The sequence below is a fragment of the Rutidosis leptorrhynchoides genome, chromosome 9, assembly GCF_046630445.1.
Source record: "Rutidosis leptorrhynchoides isolate AG116_Rl617_1_P2 chromosome 9, CSIRO_AGI_Rlap_v1, whole genome shotgun sequence".
NCBI lineage: Eukaryota > Viridiplantae > Streptophyta > Magnoliopsida > Asterales > Asteraceae > Rutidosis > Rutidosis leptorrhynchoides.
Window position 1 is genome coordinate 79,818,294 of NC_092341.1, and position 23,407 is coordinate 79,841,700.

Consider the following 23,407-nt stretch of genomic DNA (forward strand, 5'->3'; position numbering starts at 1 on the left):
ATTTTTAATCCGTTCAATTAACGACCAAACACTTCTTTCTTTCATTCATTTAATTTTTAAACGTTTTATTACTCGATCGTTAACCGTTTTTTCACATTCAATTAACCGCCTGTTAACCGACTAAAACCACCTCGCAACGAAGCGCGGATTTTTTTTATGCTCGTTAAATATTAAATGTCACTTTATATACCAATATCCATAACATTGACTCAGGTTTTGGAAATTGACCGCAAAAATTGATATATATTCATATTCAATATAATATAAAACATATGTCATTGTTTACAATGTAAGTTCTAAAGCATGATAATAAAGAATTAACGGAAAATCGTCCACTAAAAACATTGTTAAAAAAAACTATATTATTAAATTAACACCGTCGTGCTCCTTGTTTGACTTAGAAATACAATTACAAACCATAAACAAAGTTCCTGCCTCTCAAACTATACAAAGATCTATTTTACCTCATTTCGTGCTTTCGGTTTGTGTTTGCATAATCTATACATCAATAAAATCATACATGCCACAAACATGCTCAATCTTCCACTTTACAAACATTTACGTGTCGAATTAATTAATTTTCATTATGAATAAAATGAACTCCAATGTAAGAATCCAGCCTTTGTGTGACCACGTTCAGTCTTGTTGGTTATCAACGTTTATGAATAATCAGATCGTAGGGGCTATTGCAAACTTTTAATCGTGTCGCTTATTCGCTTTTGCCATTCGTTGTCGTTGATCCTATCGCTTTTCGATGAAGCCTACGCATTTTAACAAATGAATTTAAGAACATAAAAAGGAATGCACCATTTAGGATTGAATTGATAGCCCAAGCCCCAATTCCATTGCAACCATCTCCCCTTATTTGCAAAAACAAAACCCCACAATGACAAACCAAATTTAAACCTAACAAGATCATTTGAATGTTAGCCACCAACGGAAACGATACCGTTGGTAATCCTAATTCCATCCAAAACCGGTATCCGTATACAACCGAATAAGTAAAAGTGGTGAAAACAATCTCAAGTACTTGAAACGATTGTGAAAATTCCAACCAAAGAAACGACATCACCATCGGAATAGAATTAGTTAAAAGTTTGAATAACGAAAGCTTACGCCGCCGTAAAATTGTAAAAAAGGTTCTAATCACGTGTAGGTAACGTGATAGGTAAAAAACATATGACCAAAAGAAGACGCGCCCAGATGGGCGCGTGCCAAGTGGGAAACAAAGGAGCCATTGTAGTGGGGTTTTGGTACGACCCCAAAACCAACGGGTGTCTCTAATCTCTGCGATTGCAGAGGCTAGGGTGCCTGCCAGTATAACTGCCGAGATCACAGCCATGACGAGGCTGTGAACAGCGGGGACAAGGCCGAGCGGGACTGGTCGGGAACGCTGCCGGAAAAGGAGGAGGATGACGTGGAGAGTGATCGAGACGGCGAAGTAAAGGGAGATGAATGAGAAGAGAAACACCCACGTGGCACCCCATGATTGGGCATGGCTCCAACGGAATCCGACAACCGTTGGGTGCTCAGATAAGATGTAAATGATGCGGTTTAACATAAAAGATGATGGTTGAGGATGAGAATGCATTTGTGGAATTAAAGGTTTAATCTAGAAATGAGAATTTTGTATATATAGAGCCATAGAGGTTGGAAATTTGTGTGATGTTGATTGGGTCTAGTCTTCAAAATCGTGGGAATTGGGGTTTGACTATTTGGTCGTATATATTTATTATCTAGTTATTATATATTATATTAAATATTAATATATTTTGTTGAAAATGAAAATGAAATCGGTATCAGAAATGGTATGCTCATGTTATGGCTTACTTCATATTTCGGAACCTTCTTCTGGATTTTCGTCTGTTTAGCTGCCCCATTCACGTCTAGATTTGTACCCCATAATAATTAACTAATGTTTTTCTTTTTCATTTTTGAATATTATTTATTAGATTCAGGGCCGGAGTCAAGATTTAACGATGGTAGAAGCTTACTCGAGAATTAAAATACGTAAACCAAATAAAACTAAAAGAGGCCAACTTCCTACGTATAACCTATTTTATTTGTATAATACATATATAAATAACAACTTAAACCAAACAGGCTTGCCTGAATGACCACCGAATTGCTCAATAAAGTACACCACCCGAATTTGATTCCTGGCTATGCCAAATCGTTCAGAAAGTGAGTGTGACCAGAGGGTGCGCGTAGTGCGCAGTTCACCTGGTATCACGTCTCGTGCTCAGGATTACCCGAGGTTTATCTTTTATGAGGGAGCCAATGTGCTCGTTCATAGATGTTTCATCGATAATCTAAAAAAGACCGCCTTAGGTAACTTTAGTAGAGTAATTATTAAAAAATAATGTTACTATAAAATTTGCAGTATGAAAACTGATATGACTCATGTTAGATGTGTGAAAAATATCAAAACAACAGGGGAGGCGCGCCGCGGTTCTCTGTAGCCGCGACGCGGCCTAGTGTATGAACAGGGGTCGAGTTTGGAGATTTCACTGTTTTGGATTTAGCCGTTGAGGCGCGCCGCGGCCACATCTAGCCGCGACGCGGCCCATGCCCGACGGAGAGTAAGTTTCCAGAATTGCTGTTTCTTGCTCTCTAAGTTGTTTCTTTATTATAAATACATCTTATAGTAACCCTGTAACATATGCACGAAAATATCAATAAAAATCACTCTAGTTGGCCGTGGACTAAAGCAATCAAACCGATTGCATATAACCACGTAATTTCTTGTGTCGTTTACGTTTCTTTACTTTATTCTTCCCTTTTGTCGTTTGTGGGATCACAATCTTTTGATTTGTGATCGTTGTTGGATCCATAAATTCCTAACAACTGGTATCTAGAGCACAAGGTTCGTATTGAGCGCGATGGCGGAAGAAGGAAAGTTTAGGATTGATCGGTTCGATGGAAAAGATTTTGGGTTTTGGAAGATGCAAATAGAAGAATATTTGTACCAGAAAAAATTACACTTACCACTTGAAGAGAAGAAGCCTGATAGCGTTAAACAAGAAGATTGGGATCTCCTAGATCGCCAAGCTTTAGGGGCGGTTAGGATGTCTCTTGCAAAAAACGTTGCTTACAACTTTATTAACGAGAAGACTACGTTTGGGTGCTTAAAGGCACTTACAAACATGTATGAAAAACCTAACGGTGGTAATAAGGTTTTTCTCATGCGTCAATTGTTCAACCAAAAGATGAAAGAAGGTGCATGTGCTGCAGATCATATCAATGATTTTAACAATCTCATTACAAGATTGGCTTCGGTGGAGATTGCGTTTGATAATGAACTTCAGGCACTGATTTTGCTTTCATCTTTGCCTGAAAGTTGGTCGGGTACAGTAACTGCAGTTAGTAGTTTCACAGGAACCACTAAGCTCAAGCTTGTGGGGATCAAGGATTTGATTCTAGGGGAAGAAACTCGTAGGAGGAATTCCAGGGAATCATCAGGGTCACTCTTAAATACCGACAGGGGCAGGAAGAACGATAAGGGTACGAAGAAGGGTAAGAAATTCAAAAAGAGGTATAACTCTAAGGACCGAGAATCTGCGGTTTGTTGGAATTGCAATCAAAAGGGTCACTTTAGCACTCAATGTAAGAATCCAAAGGTGGATAAAGCTAGGGTGAACTTCACTTTCGAAGATACGGATGACGCTTTGGTGTGTTGTGTTGAAAATTCGATTGAAGCTTGGGTCATGGATTCGGGCGCATCATTCCATGCTAATCCTAGTAAGTAGATGATGAAGAATTTTAGGGCGTATCGGGGGAAGGTGAGATTTGTAGTGACCCGAACTTTTCCATGTTTATATATATTAATTGAGATTGATATTTACATGATTAAATGTTTCCAACATGTTAAGCAATCAAACTTGTTAAGACTTGATTAATTGAAATATGTTTCATATAGACAATTGACCACCCAAGTTGACCGGTGATTCACGAATGTTAAAACTTGTAAAAACTATATGATGACATATATATGGATATATATATAGTTAACATGATACTATGATAAGTAAATATATCATTAAGTATATTAACAATGAACTACATATGTAAAAACAAGACTACTAACTTAATGATTTTTAAACGAGACATATATGTAATGATTATCGTTGTAAAGACATTTAATGTATATATATCATATTAAGAGATATTCATACATGATAATATCATGATAATATAATAATTTAAAATCTCATTTGATATTATAAACATTGGGTTAACAACATTTAACAAGATCGTTAACCTAAATGTTTCAAAACAACACTTACATGTAACGACTAACGATGACTTAACGACTCAGTTAAAATGTATATACATGTAGTGTTTTAATATGTATTTATACACTTTTGAAAGACTTCAATACACTTATCAAAATACTTCTACTTAACAAAAATGCTTACAATTACATCCTCGTTCAGTTTCATCAACAATTCTACTCGTATGCACCCGTATTCGTACTCGTACAATACACAGCTTTTAGATGTATGTACTATTGGTATATACACTCCAATGATCAGCTCTTAGCAGCCCATGTGAGTCACCTAACACATGTGGGAACCATCATTTGGCAACTAGCATGAAATATCCCATAAAATTTCAAAAATATGAGTAATCATTCATGACTTATTTACATGAAAACAAAATTACATATCCTTTATATCTAATCCATACACCAACGACCAAAAACACCTACAAACACTTTCATTCTTCAATTTTCTTCATCTAATTGATCTCTCTCAAGTTCTATCTTCAAGTTCTAAGTGTTCTTCATAAATTCCAAAAGTTCTAGTTTCATAAAATCAAGAATACTTTCAAGTTTGCTAGCTCACTTCCAATCTTGTAAGGTGATCATCCAACCTCAAGAAATCTTTGTTTATTACAGTAGGTTATCATTATAATACAAGGTAATAATAATATTCAAACTTTGGTTCAATTTCTATAACTATAACAATCTTATTTCAAGTGATGATCTTACTTGAACTTGTTTTCGTGTCATGATTCTGCTTCAAGAACTTCGAGCCATCCAAGGATCCATTGAAGCTAGATCCATTTTTTTATTTTCCAGTAGGTTTATCCAAGGAACTTAAGGTAGTAATGATGTTCATAACATCATTCGATTCATACATATAAAGCTATCTTATTCGAAGGTTTAAACTTGTAATCACTAGAACATAGTTTAGTTAATTCTAAACTTGTTCGCAAACAAAAGTTAATCCTTCTAACTTGACTTTTAAAATCAACTAAATACATGTTCTATATCTATATGATATGCTAACTTAATGATTTAAAACCTGGAAACACGAAAAACACCGTAAAACCGGATTTACGCCGTCGTAGTAACACCGCGGGCTGTTTTGGGTTAGTTAATTAAAAACTATGATAAACTTTGATTTAAAAGTTGTTATTCTGAGAAAATGATTTTTATTATGAACATGAAACTATATCCAAAAATTATGGTTAAACTCATAGTGAAAGTATGTTTTCTAAAATGGTCATCTAGACGTCGTTCTTTCGACTGAAATGACTACCTTTACAAAAACGACTTGTAACTTATTTTTCCGACTATAAACCTATACTTTTTCTGTTTGGATTCATAAAATAGAGTTCAATATGAAACCATAGCAATTTGATTCACTCAAAACGGATTTAAAATGAAGAAGTTATGGGTAAAACAAGATTGGATAATTTTTCTCATTTTAGCTACGTGAAAATTGGTAACAAATCTATTCCAACCATAACTTAATCAACTTGTATTGTATATTATGTAATCTTGAGATACCATAGACACGTATACAATGTTTCGACCTATCATGTCGACACATCTATATATATTTCGGAACAACCATAGACACTCTATATGTGAATGTTGGAGTTAGCTATACAGGGTTGAGGTTGATTCCAAAATATATATAGTTTGAGTTGTGATAAATACTGAGATACGTATACACTGGGTCGTGGATTGATTCAAGATAATATTTATCGATTTATTTCTGTACATCTATCTGTGGACAACTAGTTGTAGGTTACTAACGAGGACAGCTGACTTAATAAACTTAAAACATCAAAATATATTAAAAGTGTTGTAAATATATTTTAAACATACTTTGATATATATGTATATATTGTTATAGGTTCGTGAATCAACCAGTGGCCAAGTCCTACTTCCCGACGAAGTAAAAATCTGTGAAAGTGAGTTATAGTCCCACTTTTAAAATCTAATATTTTTGGGATGAGAATACATGCAGGTTTTATAAATGATTTACAAAATAGACACAAGTACGTGAAACTACATTCTATGGTTGAATTATCGAAATCGAATATGCCCCTTTTTATTAAGTCTGGTAATCTAAGAATTAGGGAACAGACACCCTAATTGACGCGAATCCTAAAGATAGATCTATTGGGCCTAACAAACCCCATCCAAAGTACAGGATGCTTTAGTACTTCGAAATTTATATCATATCCGAAGGGTGTCCCGGAATGATGGGGATATTCTTATATATATGCATCTTGTTAATGTCGGTTACCAGGTGTTCACCATATGAATGATTTTTATCTCTATGTATGGGATGTGTATTGAAATATGAAATCTTGTGGTCTATTATTATGATTTGATATATATAGGTTAAACCTATAACTCACCAACATTTTTGTTGACGTTTTAAGCATGTTTATTCTCAGGTGATTATTAAGAGCTTCCGCTGTCGCATACTTAAATAAGGACGAGATTTGGAGTCCATGCTTGTATGATATTGTGTAAAAACTGCATTCAAGAAACTTATTTTGTTGTAACATATTTGTATTGTAAACCATTATGTAATGGTCGTGTGTAAACAGGATATTTTAGATTATCATTATTTGATAATCTACGTAAAGCTTTTTAAAACCTTTATCTATGAAATAAAGGTTATGGTTTGTTTTAAAAATGAATGCAGTCTTTGAAAAATGTCTCATATAGAGGTCAAAACCTCGCAACGAAATCAATTAATATGGAACATTTTTAATCAATAAGAACGGGACATTTCAGTTGGTATCCGAGCGTTGGTCTTAGAGAACCAGAATTTTGCATTAGTGTGTCTTATCGAGTTTGTTAGGATGCATTAGTGAGTCTGGACTTCGACCGTGTTTACTTGAAAAATGATTGCTTAACAAATTTTGTTGGAAACTATATATTTTTAACATGTGAATATTATGTGATATATTAATCTCTTAACGCGTTTGATATTATGTGATAGATGTCTACCTCTAGAACAAGTCCCATTGACTCACCTAATAATAATGAAGAGTCAAATGTAAATTGGAATGATTCGTGGACTGATTCACAAGTTCCCGAAGAGGAACCGGAAGAAGAGTCGGAACCGGAAGAAGAATCGGAACCGGAAGAAGAATCGGAACCGGATGAAGAAATAGAACCGGTGGGGGAAATAATAAAACGGTTAAGTAAAAGAAAATCCTCAACCAACCGACCAAGGTTAATTATGGTCAATGGTGTTTCCGCCAAGGAAGCAAAATATTGGGAGGATTACCAATTCTCCGATGAATCGGATTCCGACGAGAATTCCGATGATGTTATAGAAATTACCCCAACTGAATTTAAAAAGGCAAAAGAAAATAATAAGGGAAAGGGCATAAAAATAGAGAAATCTAATTCCAACCCCGATGAACTTTATATGTATCGTCAACCCCCGAAGTCCTTAAGTTGTAACAATGACCCGGGAACCTCTAAACCACCAGGTTTTTCTAAACCAATGTGGATCACGACGGCTCGTATTAGGGGAACATCATATATCCCTAGAAACTTGGCAAAACGAACCAAAACCAAAGAAGAAGAAACAAGCGAGTCGGAATAAGATAGTTGTATTCGTGTGGTGTAATATATGTAATATAGTGTGCTTATGCTTTATGATATATGTAAAAATTGCTTGTATTAATAAGTATTTTTTTTATGAATCTAACTCTTGTCTATTTTACAGTATAAAAACACAAAATGGATAGACAACCCAATATTTTAAGAGACCTACCCGGAGACATGATTGATGAAATCTTGTCTAGAGTCGGTCAGAATTCTTCGGCACAACTATTTAAGGCGAGATCAGTTTGTAAGACATTCGAAGAACGTTCCAAGAATGCCTTGGTTTATAAAAGACTTTCGTTCGAAAGATGGGGGATATCACATTGGGAAATCCATAAGTTACGATGTGTTTACTTTGACGCATATATTGCGGGGAACCCAAATGCTATTTTACGCAATGGGTTAAGAAATTATTTTGACTCAATATATCCGAATATTGGACTTCGTGATTTAGAAAAAGCGGCTAACATGCAACATAAAGAAGCATGTTATGCTTACGGATTAGTAATGTTCGCTTCTCACCAAAGTGAGAACAAGAACATCGGGCTACAACTATTAAACAAAACGTTCCCACAAGTGACGGAGTCGGTAATTGGGGTAAGAAATGAGGTTTTTAGATTGTTACGGGACTGTTGGACATTACGTAACCCTCGTCCCTTTGAAGACGTTACAACACGCTGTCTTATCAATGGCCATAACGGTTATGTTCCACAAGACCAAGGATGGGAAGTAATCCTAGTAAAACCAGAATGCATGACTTGTTTCTGGACGTATGAATTACGTGTCTTTATTGCCTTTGCTGAACGACTTGTGTACTAGCTAGAATTATCTTCACAACCATCTTGTATCAAATTTATTGTGTGCTATATTTCATGCTATATGTAAAATAAGCGGTATTGTAAGTTTGTAAAATATTGTGTAAAAGTTTGAACGCGAAATATTATTATAATCAGTTTTTCATATAGAATTGTAGTAGTTGAATTGTATATTAGCTACTAAGTATGAACTTAACGGGTAGGTACTACCCGAATTTAAACTTATAAAACGCTAATATGAAGAAAAAGCTTTTATAAATGAGTTCATATTATGCTACGAAATACTATTAACTACTCTTAATATTCTGTATGATTAACTTGTTCCATTTAACTATTTTGAAGGAAATGGCACCGACTACTCGACACACCGTGAATATGAATGAAGAGGAATTTCTTACTTTTCTAGCTTCAAACATAGCCGCAGTACAGGCTGCGCTACATACCAACAATAACCTTGGATCTAGCAGTACAGGAAATCGTGTAGGATGCACCTACAAAGAATTCACTGCCTGCAAACCTTTGGAATTTGATGGAACCGAAGGACCGATCGGATTGAAACGGTGGACCGAGAAGGTTGAATCGGTGTTTGCCATAAGTAAGTGTACTGAAGAGGACAAAGTGAAGTACGCTACGCATACCTTCACAGGTTCTGCGTTAACATGGTGGAATACCTATCTAGAGCAAGTGGGACAAGACGATGCGTACGCACTACCGTGGTCAGCATTCAAGCACTTGATGAACGAGAAGTACCGTCCCAGAACCGAGGTCAATAAGCTCAAGACAGAACTTAGAGGGTTACGAACCCAAGGATTTGATATTACCACGTACGAAAGACGATTCACAGAATTGTGCCTATTGTGTCCGGGAGCATTCAAAGATGAGGAAGAGAAGATCGACGCGTTTGTGAAAGGATTACCGGAAAGAATCCAAGAAGATATAAGTTCACCCGAGCCCGCCTCCATACAACAGGCATGTAGAATGGGTCACAAACTAGTGAACCAGATTGAAGAAAGAATTAAAGAACAGACTGCTGAAGAGGCCAATGTGAAGCAAGTCAAAAGAAAGTGGGAGGAAAACGGTGATAAGAATCACCAATACAACAACAACAGCAATTATAACAATAATCGCAACAACTATCCTAACAATCGCAACATCAATCACAACTACAACAAACGGCCCAACAACAACAACAACAACAACAACAACAACAACCACAACAATCATCTTAACAACAATAATAACCGCAACAACAACAACAACAATCAGAAGCAGCTATGCCAAAGGTGTGAAAAGTATCACTCGGGGTTTTGCACCAAATTTTGCAACAAGTGTAAAAGAAATGGTCATAGCGCGGCGAAGTGTGATGTCTACGGACCAGGGGTTAACAGAACGAAAGGAACAAATGGTGTCGGAACGAGTAATGGCGGAGCAAGTAGTGTCGGAGCAAGTTATGCCAATGTAGTTTGTTATAAATGTGGAAAACCGGGCCACATTATTAGAAATTGCCCGAACCAGGAGAACACGAATGGACAAGGCCGCGGAAGAGTGTTCAATATTAATGCGGCAGAGGCACAGGAAGACCCGAAGCTTGTTACGGGTACGTTTCTTATTGACAATAAATCTGCTTACGTTTTATTTGATTCGGGTGCGGATAGAAGCTATATGAGTAGAGATTTTTGTGCTAAATTAAGTTGTCCATTGACGCCTTTGGATAGTAAATTTTTACTCGAATTAGCAAATGGTAAATTAATTTCAGCAGATAATATATGTCGGAATCGAGAAATTAAACTGGTTAGCGAAACATTTAAGATTGATTTGATACCAGTAGAGTTAGGGAGTTTTGATGTGATAATCGGTATGGACTGGTTGAAAGAAGTGAAAGCAGAGATCGTTTATTACAAAAATGCAATTCGCATTATACGAGAAAAAGGAAAACCCTTAATGGTGTACGGAGAAAAGGGCAACACGAAGCTACATCTTATTAGTAATTTGAAGGCACAAAAACTAATAAGAAAAGGTTGCTATGCTGTTCTAGCACACGTCGAGAAAGTACAAACTGAAGAAAAGAGCATCAATGATGTTCCCATTGCAAAAGAATTTCCCGATGTATTTCCGAAAGAATTACCGGGATTACCCCCACATCGATCCGTTGAATTTCAAATAGATCTTGTACCAGGAGCTGCACCAATAGCTCGTGCTCCTTACAGACTCGCACCCAGCGAGATGAAAGAACTACAAAGCCAATTACAAGAACTTTTAGAGAGTGGTTTCATTCGACCAAGCACATCACCGTGGGGAGCTCCTGTTTTGTTTGTCAAGAAGAAAGATGGTACATTCAGGTTGTGTATCGACTACCGAGAGTTGAACAAACTTACCATCAAGAACCGCTACCCACTACCGAGAATCGACGACTTATTTGATCAACTACAAGGCTCGTCTGTTTATTCAAAGATTGACTTACGTTCCGGGTATCATCAAATGCGGGTGAAAGAAGATGATATTCCAAAGACTGCTTTTAGAACACGTTACAGTCATTATGAGTTTATGGTCATGCCGTTTGGTTTAACTAATGCACCAGCTGTGTTCATGGACCTTATAAACCGAGTGTATGGACCATACCTTGACAAGTTTGTCATTGTTTTCATTGATGACATACTTATTTACTCAAAGAATGACCAAGCACACGGTGAACATTTGAGAAAGGTGTTAGAAGTATTGAGGAAGGAAGAATTGTACGCTAAGTTTTCAAAGTGTGCATTTTGGTTGGAAGAAGTTCAATTCCTCGGTCACATAGTGAATAAAGAAGGTATTAAGGTGGATCCGGCAAAGATAGAAACTGTTGAAAAATGGGAAACCCCGAAAACTCCGAAACACATACGCCAGTTTTTAGGACTAGCTGGTTACTACAGAAGGTTCATCCAAGACTTTTCTAGAATAGCAAAACCCTTGACTGTATTAACGCATAAAGGGAAGAAATTTGAATGGAATGATGAACAAGAGAAAGCGTTTCAGTTATTGAAGAAAAAGCTAACTACGGCACCTATATTGTAATTGCCTGAAGGGAATGATGATTTTGTGATTTATTGTGATGCATCAAAGCAAGGTCTCGGTTGTGTATTAATGCAACGAACGAAGGTGATTGCTTATGCGTCTAGACAATTGAAGATTCACGAACAAAAATTATACGACGCATGATTTGGAATTAGGCGCGGTTGTTTTTGCATTAAAGACTTGGAGGCACTACTTATATGGGGTCAAAAGTATTATATATACTGACCACAAAAGTCTTCAACACATATTTAATCAGAAACAACTGAATATGAGGCAGCGTAGGTGGATTGAATTATTGAATGATTACGACTTTGAGATTCGTTACCACCCGGGGAAGGCAAATGTGGTAGCCGATGCCTTGAGCAGGAAGGACAGAGAACCCATTCGAGTAAAATCTATGAATATAATGATTCATAATAACATTACTACTCAAATAAAGGAGGCGCAACAAGGAGTTTTAAAAGAGGGAAATTTAAAGGATGAAATACCCAAAGGATCGGAGAAGCATCTTAATATTCGGGAAGACGGAACCCGGTATAGGGCTGAAAGGATTTGGGTACCAAAATTTGGAGATATGAGAGAAATGGTACTTAGAGAAGCTCATAAAACCAGATACTCAATACATCCTGGAACGGGGAAGATGTACAAGGATCTCAAGAAACATTTTTGGTGGCCGGGTATGAAAGCCGATGTTGCTAAATACGTAGGAGAATGTTTGACGTGTTCTAAGGTCAAAGCTGAGCATCAGAAACCATCAGGTCTACTTCAACAACCCGAAATCCCAGAATGGAAATGGGAAAACATTACCATGGATTTCATCACTAAATTGCCAAGGACTGCAAGTGGTTTTGATACTATTTGGGTAATAGTTGATCGTCTCACCAAATCAGCACACTTCCTACCAATAAGAGAAGATGACAAGATGGAGAAGTTAGCACGACTGTATTTGAAGGAAGTCGTCTCCAGACATGGAATACCAATCTCAATTATCTCTGATAGGGATGGCAGATTTATTTCAAGATTCTGGCAGACATTACAGCAAGCATTAGGAACTCGTCTAGACATGAGTACTGCCTATCATCCACAAACTGATGGGCAGAGCGAAAGGACGATACAAACGCTTGAAGACATGCTATGAGTATGTGTTATTGATTTCGGAAACAGTTGGGATCGACATCTACCGTTAGCAGAATTTTCCTACAACAACAGCTACCATTCAAGCATTGAGATGACGCCGTTTGAAGCACTTTATGGTAGAAAGTGCAGGTCTCCGATTTGTTGGAGTGAAGTGGGGGATAGACAGATTACGGGTCCGGAGATTATACAAGAAACTACCGAGAAGATCATCCAAATTCAACAACGGTTGAAAACCGCCCAAAGTCGACAAAAGAGCTACGCTGACATTAAAAGAAAAGATATAGAATTTGAAATTGGAGAGATGGTCATGCTTAAAGTTGCACCTTGGAAAGGCGTTGTTCGATTTGGTAAACGAGGGAAATTAAATCCAAGGTATATTGGACCATTCAAGATTATTGATCGTGTCGGACCAGTAGCTTACCGACTAGAGTTACCTCAACAACTCGCGGCTGTACATAACATTTTCTACGTCTCGAATTTGAAGAAATGTTTTGCTAAAGAAGATCTCACTATTCCGTTAGATGAAATCCAAATCAACGAAAAACTTCAATTCATCGAAGAACCCGTCGAAATAATGGATCGTGAGATTAAAAGACTTAAGCAAAACAAGATACCAATTGTTAAGGTTCGATGGAATGCTCGTAGAGGACCCGAGTTCACCTGGGAGCGTGAAGATCAGATGAAGAAGAAATACCCGCATCTATTTCCAGAAGATTCGTCAACACCTTCAACAGCTTAAAATTTCGGGACGAAATTTATTTAACGGGTAGGTACTGTAGTGACCCGAACTTTTCCATGTTTATATATATTAATTGAGATTGATATTTACATGATTAAATGTTTTCAACATGTTAAGCAATCAAACTTGTTAAGACTTGATTAATTGAAATATGTTTCATATAGACAATTGACCACCCAAGTTGACCGGTGATTCACGAACGTTAAAACTTGTAAAAACTATATGATGACATATATATGGATATATATATAGTTAACATGATACTATGATAAGTAAATATATCATTAAGTATATTAACAATGAACTACATATGTAAAAACAAGACTACTAACTTAATGATTTTTAAACGAGACATATATGTAACGATTATCGTTGTAAAGACATTTAATGTATATATATCATATTAAGAGATATTCATACATGATAATATCATGATAATATAATAATTTAAAATCTCATTTGATATTATAAACATTGGGTTAACAACATTTAACAAGATCGTTAACCTAAAGGTTTCAAAACAACACTTACATGTAACGACTAACGATGACTTAACGACTCAGTTAAAATGTATATACATGTAGTGTTTTAATATGTATTTATACACTTTTTAAAGACTTCAATACACTTATCAAAATACTTCTACTTAACAAAAATGCTTACAATTACATCCTCGTTCAGTTTCATCAACAATTCTACTCGTATGCACCCGTATTCGTACTCGTACAATACACAGCTTTTAGATGTATTTACTATTGGTATATACACTCCAATGATCAGCTCTTAGCAGCCCATGTGAGTCACCTAACACATGTGGGAACCATCATTTGGCAACTAGCATGAAATATCTCATAAAATTTCAAAAATATGAGTAATCATTCATGACTTATTTACATGAAAACAAAATTACATATCCTTTATATCTAATCCATACACCAACGACCAAAAACACCTACAAACACTTTCATTCTTCAATTTTCTTCATCTAATTGATCTCTCTCAAGTTCTATCTTCAAGTTCTAAGTGTTCTTCATAAATTCCAAAAGTTCTAGTTTCATAAAATCAAGAATACTTTCAAGTTTGCTAGCTCACTTCCAATCTTGTAAGGTGATCATCCAACCTCAAGAAATCTTTGTTTCTTACAGTAGGTTATCATTATAATACAAGGTAATAATCATATTCAAACTTTGGTTCAATTTCTATAACTATAACAATCTTATTTCAAGTGATGATCTTACTTGAACTTGTTTTCGTGTCATGATTCTGCTTCAAGAACTTCGAGCCATCCAAGGATCCATTGAAGCTAGATCCATTTTTCTATTTTCCAGTAGGTTTATCCAAGGAACTTAAGGTAGTAATGATGTTCATAACATCATTCGATTCATACATATAAAGCTATCTTATTCGAAGGTTTAAACTTGTAATCACTAGAACATAGTTTAGTTAATTCTAAACTTGTTCGCAAACAAAAGTTAATCCTTCTAACTTGACTTTTAAAATCAACTAAACACATGTTCTATATCTATATGATATGCTAACTTAATGATTTAAAACCTGGAAACATGAAAAACACCGTAAAACCGGATTTACGCCGTCGTAGTAACACCGCGGGCTGTTTTGGGTTAGTTAATTAAAAACTATGATAAACTTTGATTTAAAAGTTGTTATTCTGAGAAAATGATTTTTATTATGAACATGAAACTATATCCAAAAATTATGGTTAAACTCAAAGTGGAAGTATGTTTTCTAAAATGGTCATCTAGACGTCGTTCTTTCGACTGAAATGACTACCTTTACAAAAACGACTTGTAACTTATTTTTCCGACTATAAACCTATACTTTTTCTGTTTGGATTCATAAAATAGAGTTCAATATGAAACCATAGCAATTTGATTCACTCAAAACGGATTTAAAATGAAGAAGTTATGGGTAAAACAAGATTGGATAATTTTTCTCATTTTAGCTACGTGAAAATTGGTAACAAATCTATTCCAACCATAACTTAATCAACTTGTATTGTATATTATGTAATCTTGAGATACCATAGACACGTATACAATGTTTCGACCTATCATGTCGACACATCTATATATATTTCCGAACAACCATAGACACTCTATATGTGAATGTTGGAGTTAGCTATACAGGGTTGAGGTTGATTCCAAAATATATATAGTTTGAGTTGTGATCAATACTGAGATACGTATACACTGGGTCGTGGATTGATTCAAGATAATATTTATCGATTTATTTCTGTACATCTATCTGTGGACAACTAGTTGTAGGTTACTAACGAGGACAGCTGACTTAATAAACTTAAAACATCAAAATATATTAAAAGTGTTGTAAATATATTTTAAACATACTTTGATATATATGTATATATTGTTATAGGTTCGTGAATCAACCAGTGGCCAAGTCCTACTTTCCGACGAAGTAAAAATCTGTGAAAGTGAGTTATAGTCCCACTTTTAATATCTAATATTTTTGGGATGAGAATACATGCAGGTTTTATAAATGATTTACAAAATAGACACAAGTACGTGAAACTACATTCTATGGTTGAATTATCGAAATCGAATATGCCCCTTTTTATTAAGTCTGGTAATCTAAGAATTAGGGAACAGACACCCTAATTGACGCGAATCCTAAAGATAGATCTATTGGGCCTAACAAACCCCATCCAAAGTACCGGATGCTTTAGTACTTCGAAATTTATATCATATCCGAAGGGTGTCCCGGAATGATGGGGATATTCTTATATATATGCATCTTGTTAATGTCGGTTACCAGGTGTTCACCATATGAATGATTTTTATCTCTATGTATGGGATGTGTATTGAAATATGAAATCTTGTGGTCTATTATTATGATTTGATATACATAGGTTAAACCTATAACTCACCAACATTTTTGTTGACGTTTTAAGCATGTTTATTCTCAGGTGATTATTAAGAGCTTCCGCTGTCGCATACTTAAATAAGGACGAGATTTGGAGTCCATGCTTGTATGATATTGTGTAAAAACTGCATTCAAGAAACTTATTTTGTTGTAACATATTTGTATTGTAAACCATTATGTAATGGTCGTGTGTAAACATGATATTTTAGATTATCATTATTTGATAATCTACGTAAAGCTTTTTAAAACCTTTATCTATGAAATAAAGGTTATGGTTTGTTTTAAAAATGAATGCAGTCTTTGAAAAATGTCTCATATAGAGGTCAAAACCTCGCAACGAAATCAATTAATATGGAACGTTTTTAATCAATAAGAACGGGACATTTCAAGATTGGCTGATGACAAACGCTTAGACATAAGAGGCATTGGAGATGTGACATTGAAGACATCCAATGGTTCCAATTGGAGTTTGAAAGATGTGAGGTATATTCCGGATTTGAAGAGGAAACTTATATTTATAGGTCAATTGGATGAAGAAGGTAATCATACTACCTTCGGTGATCGCAAATGGCGTGTTCAAAAGGATGGTCAAGTCGTGGCATCGGGACATAAAAGGGGAACTTTGTACATGGTCGAGGTATTCGATGATGATGAGGTTAATGTGACGAGTAATGTAGGTGCCGATTCTACTCTATGGCACTGAAGATTAGGGCATATGAGTGAGAATGGGATGAAGTTGCTAGTTTCTAATGGGAATATTCCGGGTTTGAAGAAAGTGGATATCGGGTTTTGTGAGCCATGTACTTTGGGAAAACAAAAGAAGGTATCATTTGGGAAATCGGGGATTGCGCCAAAGAAGGAGAAGCTTGAACTTATTCATTCTGATGTCTATGGACCTACAACGGTTGAGTCGCATGGTGGTTCTCGCTACTATGTCACCTTCATTGATGACTCCACTAGAAAGGTATGAGTTTACTTTCTTAAAGTTAAATCTGATGTATTTGCTACCTTTAAAGTATGGAGAGCTGCTGTTAAAAACGAGACTAACTTGAAAGTTAAGTGCCTGAAATCTGACAATGGAGGAGAATACAGCAGCAAAGAATTTAAAGACTATTGTGCGGAACATGGTATTCGCATAAACCGGATGCTCAATGAGCGAGCTAGGAGTATGCGGTTACATGCGGGTCTACCAAAGATGTTTTGGAAAGATGCCGTGAACACGGCAGCTTATTTGATTAATAGAGGACCCTCAACACCGTTAGATTTTCGAATTCCAGAGGAAGAGTGGACCGGTAAAAAGGTGAGTTTGGCTCACTTAAGGGTTTTCGGTTGTAATGTGTATGTGAAAACCAAAGACATTGACAAAGACAATCTTGAAGCTAAATCAAGAAGATGTACTTTTATCGGGTATGGGTTAAATGACATGGGTTATTGTAACAGACTGAAACCCGAGCTAGTTGTAAGTTGTCTATTTTTGCCCTTAGGGTTTGTGCTTAGTCTTAAGTGCTTTTATTTTAATTATTTTACTAGTATTTTATTATATTTGTGTTGTGACCAGTTTGTGACAAGGGTCCCAGAACAGGTTTGTTTATTTTATTTGGACCTCGTTTGGGTTACCTAATCTTGTGCGAAAGATATCAGATAACTGGTAAATACCCGTGTGTGATGGGGTATTGTGTTTTAACACAAACATAAGCTGGTGACCAGCTCCTTTCTTGAAGTTTCCCCATTTTTCCTTTCTCTCACTCACACTCTCACCTAACCTCATCTTCTTTATCTCAAACAACCCTAAATCATTTGATCTCGAATTGAAGCTTGATTTTGGTGTCAAAACGTTCCTTGTGTCATAGTGATTCTAACAAGGTAAAGTTTGTAAGATTTCATGATCAAATCTGTGATTAAATGGGTTTTTAAGTTAGTTTTTGTTAAAATGGGGTTTTGTGTCATATTGGTAGAAATTGATGTTGTTTGTGTTTTAATGTTGTGGGTTTATGTTTCTAAATGTTTAGTGTAAAAGATGTAACCAGTTTTGAGGTGAAAAACGTGTCCAAAGTCGAGATTTGGTGATTTTGGATTGAAACCCGTCACTTTGTTGCTGTTGCAGCTGATGAACTACCTTCGGCCGATGGTCTTTGACCATCGACCGATGGTGAGGGTCGATCAGCCGGTGGGCAAGACCATCGACCGATGGTGTGAGATTTTGACCAGCGGATGTACTTTTGACGATCGGCCGATTGGGGGAGACCATCGACCGATGGTGTGTTAACGATCGGCCGATGGATGGGACCATCGACCGATGGTCTTAGACAGTGAAATTTTTACTAAGTGTTGAATTATAGCTGTTATGCTGCCCGTTTGTATTTTGGTGTTCAGGATGTAAATTTTGAAAGTGATTTTGAAAGTGCATAAGTGTTAAGCATGAAAATTTTAGCGGACACATTTTTTTTACTAATTTGCTATAATTCGCTGTCAGTGTGTCTAATCTTGATGGGAACACTATTCTAACTTGGTTTTTGCTGTTCTCATGAGATAAGGACAAGGAGGAAGCTCAGAAATAATAATTGAGCAGTTGCTGGTAATTGGTGAGTGGGTCTATCTCCGGATAGAGTTTAAGTAGCATATCATGCTACTGTGGTTGACTCTTTTACCATGCATAGTGTAGAAATTGCCATGTTAGAATAATATCATATGCCTGATGTTGTGTGTGAATTCTGTGTACACTGTGTGAATGGCACCAGTCGGGCCTAGGGAGACTGGGGACTCGAGACCGTGCCTAGCAGAGGTTAGAGTCCGTATGAGGTCAACCGTGCCTAGGGGAGGTTGTGTCCATAGGCTACTAATTATGAAGTATAGTGTGAACGATGCACCCTCTGCATCTGGTTAACTATACTGTGAAATTGAGTTGCAGGGACTATCGGTAGACTCAGGCCCGATCAGCTGGGAGTCGTGTGCTCGTACAAGCCGCTGATCCTCGTATTGTCTTATTGTTTGCTAGTCGGTAGTTAGCAAGTGTTGTTGTTAGTATACAGCTTGTGTGTGGCTTAAGCTATATCTGTTAGATAGATTCCATTCACTTAGCGGTGCGCTAATTCCCCACATATTCTCCCCTTGCAGGTTTAGGTACTGCTAGTCGGGATGGGTGCTGTTGCAGAAGACATGTTTGATAACCCAACTCTGATGTGGACTTTTGTATAAATAATGTTTTGTAATAACATAACACCGTTGTGTAAACTTAAACTTAATTACTCAGATTAATGTAATGACGTGACTTATATTGTGTTTGTTAATAAAGTCTTCAGCTGTGTTTAAAAAAAAAAATGGCCGGTGTTACAGTTATAGTTGTTGGGACAATGAGGCGAGGAAGGTGATTCGTAGTAGAGATGTTACTTTTGATGAAAGCGCGTTGTATGACACCAATATAACGGTTAATTCTAATCATAGTCCGGTTATGCTTGATAAGTTTGTTGATGTGAATACAGGTTCTAGTGGGAGTTCGGGAACTATTGAATTGCCGATTGACGGTGAGGATCAAAGTGATGGAGATGATTCGGAGAGTGGTGCTAGCTCCGAAAATGATGAGAGCTCTATTGGTGGGGATGATGATGACTTAACTCGATCACCACAACCCGTTACTCCACCTTTGAGACGCTCTAGTAGAACGCCCAAACCTACTGTTAGGTTTTCTCCATCGGTATGTTAGTTTAATTTCTGTTCATCTGTTCATCTGTCCATATCCATATTCGATGAATTAAGCATGTTAGTGGATATCCGTTGAATATCAAATGAAATGTTAATTTAACGACGATTTTATCAATTTAATATAGATTATAACAAATGTATATATTTAATTTTTATGTTTATGATTTGTTACACACGTTTTGATTGTAATTTTTCGTCGATTGTGAATTTAAATAAGCAAAATACGTTATAATATAAGTAAATATAAGTTTAAACTAATCTAAATACGTAACTTTGAATATTATTAGTAACAATTTAATAATTTCGACTATCGCAACCATTGTTCATAAGACATTGTCCTTAACTTGTATAGTAATTAGCAACTGCTACAATCTACCTTCGTGAAACCTGCAATTTCTAACATCCATTGTCCATAAGACATTGTCCTTAATAATTTTTTAACAATAACTTAAAAAGAATATAAAAAAGGTTTTAACTTTGTTAAGCCAGTTCACGTCTTGTTAAAATATAGCAAGCTATGAATGAAAGGTACCTCGACACTCCTCGAAATTCCTCCCAATTCCGGGGCAAAATAATAAATCTTCATTAACTCGTGAACCGACTCCAGTCAAATTAGGTCTGACAAATTTTAATGCATATTAAGCTTTGAAAAAATTGCTGTAAAAAGTTAGTCCAAAAATAAGATTCATAATGTTAAATTGAAGCAAGTTGTAGTGATTTTTTTAAAAAGATTTTATGGCGCCAAATTTAAAAGCTAAAACTGGATGCAAGTTGTAGTGTTCTAAATCTACAACGGTTGAACTTATAAATCCATTAGAATCAAACATAACTTTTTTTTTTACATTATCTCACCGGTATCACACCAAAAATAATCCACAATTTTATTCAACTCATCGATTGAAACTATAAATATGGAAGTTTCTAGAAAAATTAAAGTTGTGATAGTGTAAATCTAAAAGATTATGTGAAACTGCTCCTTTTTGAACCCATCCATTGATAACCTTACCTCCAACTGCAACAAGCCATGAAGACAAACCAGTTGCACTTACCCTCCTTTAGATGCGCGTCAAACACTGCTTAGGGTGGTAAGATGTGCTAAAAGGATAGCTACACGAGTGCTTGGGACCCATTAACATACTTATTAATCAACGTAGTGATATGATTATTCCGAATTCATACGAATTGGAGAACAATCTACAACAAAAATGAGATCCTATGAACAAGAAAAGATCTGGAATTGAGCTGAAATTGAATCGTAATTGTTTTACAGAAAAAGAGGAAACTTGTGAATACAATAATTCGTGAAAAAGTCTAACTAGCTAACAACATTTGAACTACTTTATACACAGACTAACCCAATCCGTTGCAGCTCCAGTAACTGATTCTATTATTAATTGAATTTTTGTTGCCGGCATCTTCATGGTTGACTCCGTTGACCAAAATGAAATGAAATGAGAGTGATAACTTGCAGCTCACCTGATCAATTCAAATTAGATGTCATGTGATATGCACGTGGCCTGTAAATGAGTATTATCCATATCAATTCCCCCTTCTTAAAGGCATTCTTGCCCTCAAGAATGCTCAATCGTCCAGAGTAAATTCAGGAAAGTGAGCCAACAAATCATCAGCCAACTCCCACGTAGCATCATCTTCAGAACCATGTAACCATTGCACCAGTAAATACACAGCTACAACATTGTTCTTCTTAACCATTCGCCTTCCTAAAACCTTCCATGGAACAGAGGAAATGAGACCATTTGGATCTAATCGTGGTAGAACAATTGAAGTAGCTGGCAAAGGTCCTTTGTGCAGCTTCAATTGTGATACATGAAATACGGGATGAACCTGTGCTGCTGCAGGTAGCTGAAGCTTGTAAGCCACTTAACCAATTCGAGCAATGACCTGAAATGGTCCATAGTATTTTGGGGACAGCTTGTGATGTTTAGTTCCCCTTACAGTCATTTGTCTGTAAGGCTGGAGTTTCACATATAACCAATCTTGTACATTAAAGGTTCTATCACTCCTATGCTTGTCTGCTTGACTCTTCATTCTATCTTGTGACCTTTTAAGGTGAAAAGTCAAAACCTTGATAGCCTCTTCCCTAGCCTGTAATGATCTGTCCACAACCTCTACATTTGAGTCTCCTTTTGTATACAGAATATGGGTGGTATGCTGTAAACATATGGAGTTCAACCTTCAACATCTTGAAAAGTGCCTGCCAAAACAAGCTAGGGAAAATTTTGTCTCTATCTGAAACAATTGTTTTTGGCAGCCCATGCAGTTTCTAAACACAATCTAAGAAACTTTCTGTAACGACCCGTCCTAATCCACCTGGACGAAGTCTTCAACGTCTGGTCCCATCGCGAGGTACTGACCTAAATATGCCATGTATGACTCCATGTAATATCTTTAAAATGAGCAAGTGCACAGCAGAAGGTTTCTTTCATACCTGAGAATAAACATGCTTAAAAGTGTCAACCAAAAGGTTGGTGAGTTCATAAGTTTATCATTAACAATCATTTCAATATTTTAATAGACCACAAGATTTCCGTTTATAAATATATATACACTCGCAAGTGTATAAAACCATTCTGCTTATGTTGAGGCCTCAGTAACCAACCTTAACAATAATATAATAAGTCATCTTCGCAAAGATGGATACGTACACTCGCAAGTGTATAAATAATCCTCGAAGTACTAAACATCCGCCCACTAGCTCTTTTGTCTAGTGCAGCCTACAGGATGGGGGTGTTAAGCCTGATAGATCTATCTTTAGGATTCACGCTTACATGCTCTTATAACAGGTAACTAAATTACCTAGCACATCAATCCGCAGAATATCATTTTTAATCACTTGTCTCTATTTCATAAAGCATTTATAAAAATAGCGCATGTATTCTCAGCTCAAAAAAGTAAAGAGTAAAAGGAAGCAAATGAAACTCACAATACGATATTTTGTAGTAAAATATGCATACGACGATACTGAATAAATGCAGTGTTGGCCTTGGATTCATGAACCTATATCAATTATTTATATCAAATAATATTAACACATATAATAGTAAACAAGTATATATATTATATAATATTTTCATATTAATTGTAGTTGTTATATTTATAAAATTTTTATACTAATTCCCAATTAAAATATATATACTTTCTTTATATGTTTATATGTATTTATTTTATAATATA

The 23,407-nt window shown here is 36.0% G+C and overlaps 1 protein-coding gene across 1 annotated transcript; it reads right to left on the minus strand.

Moving 5' to 3' along the window:
* Window positions 1–338: 338 nt before the first annotated feature.
* LOC139867108 (fatty acid elongase 3-like) lies at window positions 339–1,591 on the minus strand. The gene has a single exon (XM_071855440.1). The coding sequence runs from the start codon at window positions 1,589–1,591 to the stop codon at window positions 710–712; it is 882 nt and encodes a 293-aa protein (XP_071711541.1). The 3' UTR covers window positions 339–709.
* Window positions 1,592–23,407: the final 21,816 nt, after the last annotated feature.

Coding starts and splice junctions, on each gene's coding strand:
- LOC139867108 (XM_071855440.1), bottom strand. CDS start 1,591: ATGCATTCTCATCCTCAACCATCATCTTTTATGTTAAACCGCATCATT.